Here is a 2491-nt window from a genome sequence, read left to right as displayed (position 1 = left end):
AATGGAAACCTCTGATTTAATTCCATGATTTTATCATGCCAAAAGCATGATTGCTTTTACTTTTCTTAAACAGATATTGGTATCATACACATTGGCTTGTTAATAATTAAGGCATTTTGCATACAGAGTATCTCTGTCAACCATACTGATCATTTGCTATAATGGTTCAAACTTTCAAAGTCTTTTCAACATAAAATAGTAGCTGCATACATTTAAGTGTTTTCTTATAAAACACAATCTTTTAAAAAAGTAATGATTGGTCTTTGTGATTCCTAGTAATAAGTCCTGTCTTATTTTTCTCATAGTATAAATTATATTCCTATGCAGGATTGCATTAAGACCCAGTACTTCTTAAACAATGTTGCTAAATAACCATATAAATCCCAAACGCAGCAAAGGTGAACAATCTTCATAGTGCACTTTGACCTCATTGAAGCCTTTTGGATCTTTTTCCACTTCAATGTGAAGTAACTTGGTGGCATTTCATTAGGGGTTTCATTATGCGGTTTTTTAAAGGAACAAATGGTTTTGATTTCTTCCATAGTTCTCAGATGGGATATTTTTGGGGGGAAGTCATATAGTCCAGGGATGTTTTGAATAGCCAAACACTATAGATGAAGTCTCTCAATGCAAATGTAATAATTAAGCATCTACATCCTTGGCTATATTACCAGTATATCCTGGAACCAAAGTAAGATGGTTTTCCTGTTCCCACAACCCACTTAATTGCTGTTTTAAAATCTGCATATTTCTATCATTCACAATTTCTGTTTTGGGTGATAGTTCTGACCACCACCTTTTTATGACTGCTTGAAGCCAGTTTAAACCAAATTATTATATATTCTTCAAATCTGCTTTTAAGTAGTGACTTTACTAGAGGCAACAAATCTACACAGCAGCCAAGTGAGATGTACTGTTTTTCTTCCTGAAAACTCTTGGTGAGCATGGGAAGGCAATCCACCACAATTCCAAGGCCCTCTATCCTTATCAAATATGCTACAAGTTCACTGATACTTCTCTTTCTCCAGAAAGTTAAAGCTACATTCAATCTCAAATTCCTGCTGAATAAAACCTGTGCCATTGTTTCATGGTCCTGAGAAACCTCAGAAAAAAAGCCACTATATTTTGATGATGAGCTTTCTGTCTGTGAAGAACCAGAATCACTGGAGTTAATCAAGTATGTTTGACTATCATGCCGTAATTTTTCAAGGAGGTGGCCTGCACAAGCCAGTTCATTTTCTTTATTTGTCATGACACAGCCCCCACTTTTAGGGGTCTGCTTTTTTCTGTAACAAGGATTTTGAATAGGATGATGAACTTTCTTTCTTCTATAAACCTTACATAGTTTATCTGGGCTTTTCACAGCTTGTCCAACTATTCTAGTTATGTAAGCAGCCAACTGTTTTGGAGATTTCTTAACCCCCTTCATGTTTTTATTAGTGAAATTAGAGGTCCTTTTTCTAGGAAGATCAATGAAATGATCCTCAATATTATTACAAAAGTTGCATTTTTTAACACTATGGGTTTCAGATGCCATCAGTTCAGTCACTCAGTCGTGTCCGACTCTTTGCGACCCCATGAACCGCAGCATGCCAGGCCTCCCTGTCCATCACCAACTCCTGGAGTTCACCCAAACCCATGTCCATTGAGTCAGTGATGCCATCCAACCATCTCATCCTCTGTCGGCCCCGTCTCCTCCTGCCCTCAATCTTTCCCAGCATCAGGGTCTTTTCAAATGAGTCAGCTCTTCACGTCAGGTGGCCAAAGGATTGGAGTTTCAGCTTTAACATCAGTCCTACCAATGAACACCCATTTAAGAGATAAAGAAACTTAAATCTATTATCAAAGGCAGTTAGTTCAGAATCTGAAGAAAAGGTGTTATCTTAACAGAAAAGTTAAATTCAAATTTTTGCACCAGCTTACTTTAAGGTAAACTTAATTAACTTTATTTTAAACAGATGAAAGGTTGTTGCTGAATGATAAGACACGGGATTCTTGGCCTCCGGAGGAGACGAATTCAATCTGGGGCCAGAGATGAGGCTGGATCACTCAGAGCTTTTGTGTAATAAAGTTTTATTAAAGTATAAAGGAGATAGAGAAAGCTTCTGACATAGGCATCAGAAGGGGGCAAAAGAGTACCCCCTTGCTAGTATTAGCAATGGAGTTATATACTCTCCAATGAATCCAAAGAATGTCTGGAGGTTGTAAAGACCTCACCAGACCTACTCCCATAATTTACACTTTAAGATAACAGAGTTGGCCAGAAGGTTTAATCCAAAGATTGTCCTCAGGCAGGACACATCCTTGTAAAGACCAGACCTACTCCCATAATTTATGTTTTAAGATAACAGAATTAGCCAGAGGGTTTAATCCAAAGACTGTCCTCAGGCAGGATACATTATTGTTATATAGTCACTCACAATCTGTTAATGAAAAGAAAGGAATGTCATAAAACTTAGAATGGCACCAGATAATTCATCCCTGGCCATAA

The 2491-nt window shown here is 37.4% G+C and overlaps 1 protein-coding gene across 1 annotated transcript; it reads right to left on the bottom strand.

The window, feature by feature from the left end:
- Nucleotides 1–641: 641 nt before the first annotated feature.
- Nucleotides 642–1434, bottom strand: LOC133052206 (KATNB1-like protein 1). The gene has a single exon (XM_061136973.1). The coding sequence runs from the start codon at nucleotides 1427–1429 to the stop codon at nucleotides 755–757; it is 675 nt and encodes a 224-aa protein (XP_060992956.1). The 5' UTR covers nucleotides 1430–1434; the 3' UTR covers nucleotides 642–754.
- Between the last annotated feature and the right edge of the window lie 1057 nt (nucleotides 1435–2491).

The sequence above is a fragment of the Dama dama genome, chromosome X, assembly GCF_033118175.1.
Source record: "Dama dama isolate Ldn47 chromosome X, ASM3311817v1, whole genome shotgun sequence".
NCBI lineage: Eukaryota > Metazoa > Chordata > Mammalia > Artiodactyla > Cervidae > Dama > Dama dama.
This window is presented reverse-complemented; position numbering and strand designations above follow the sequence as displayed.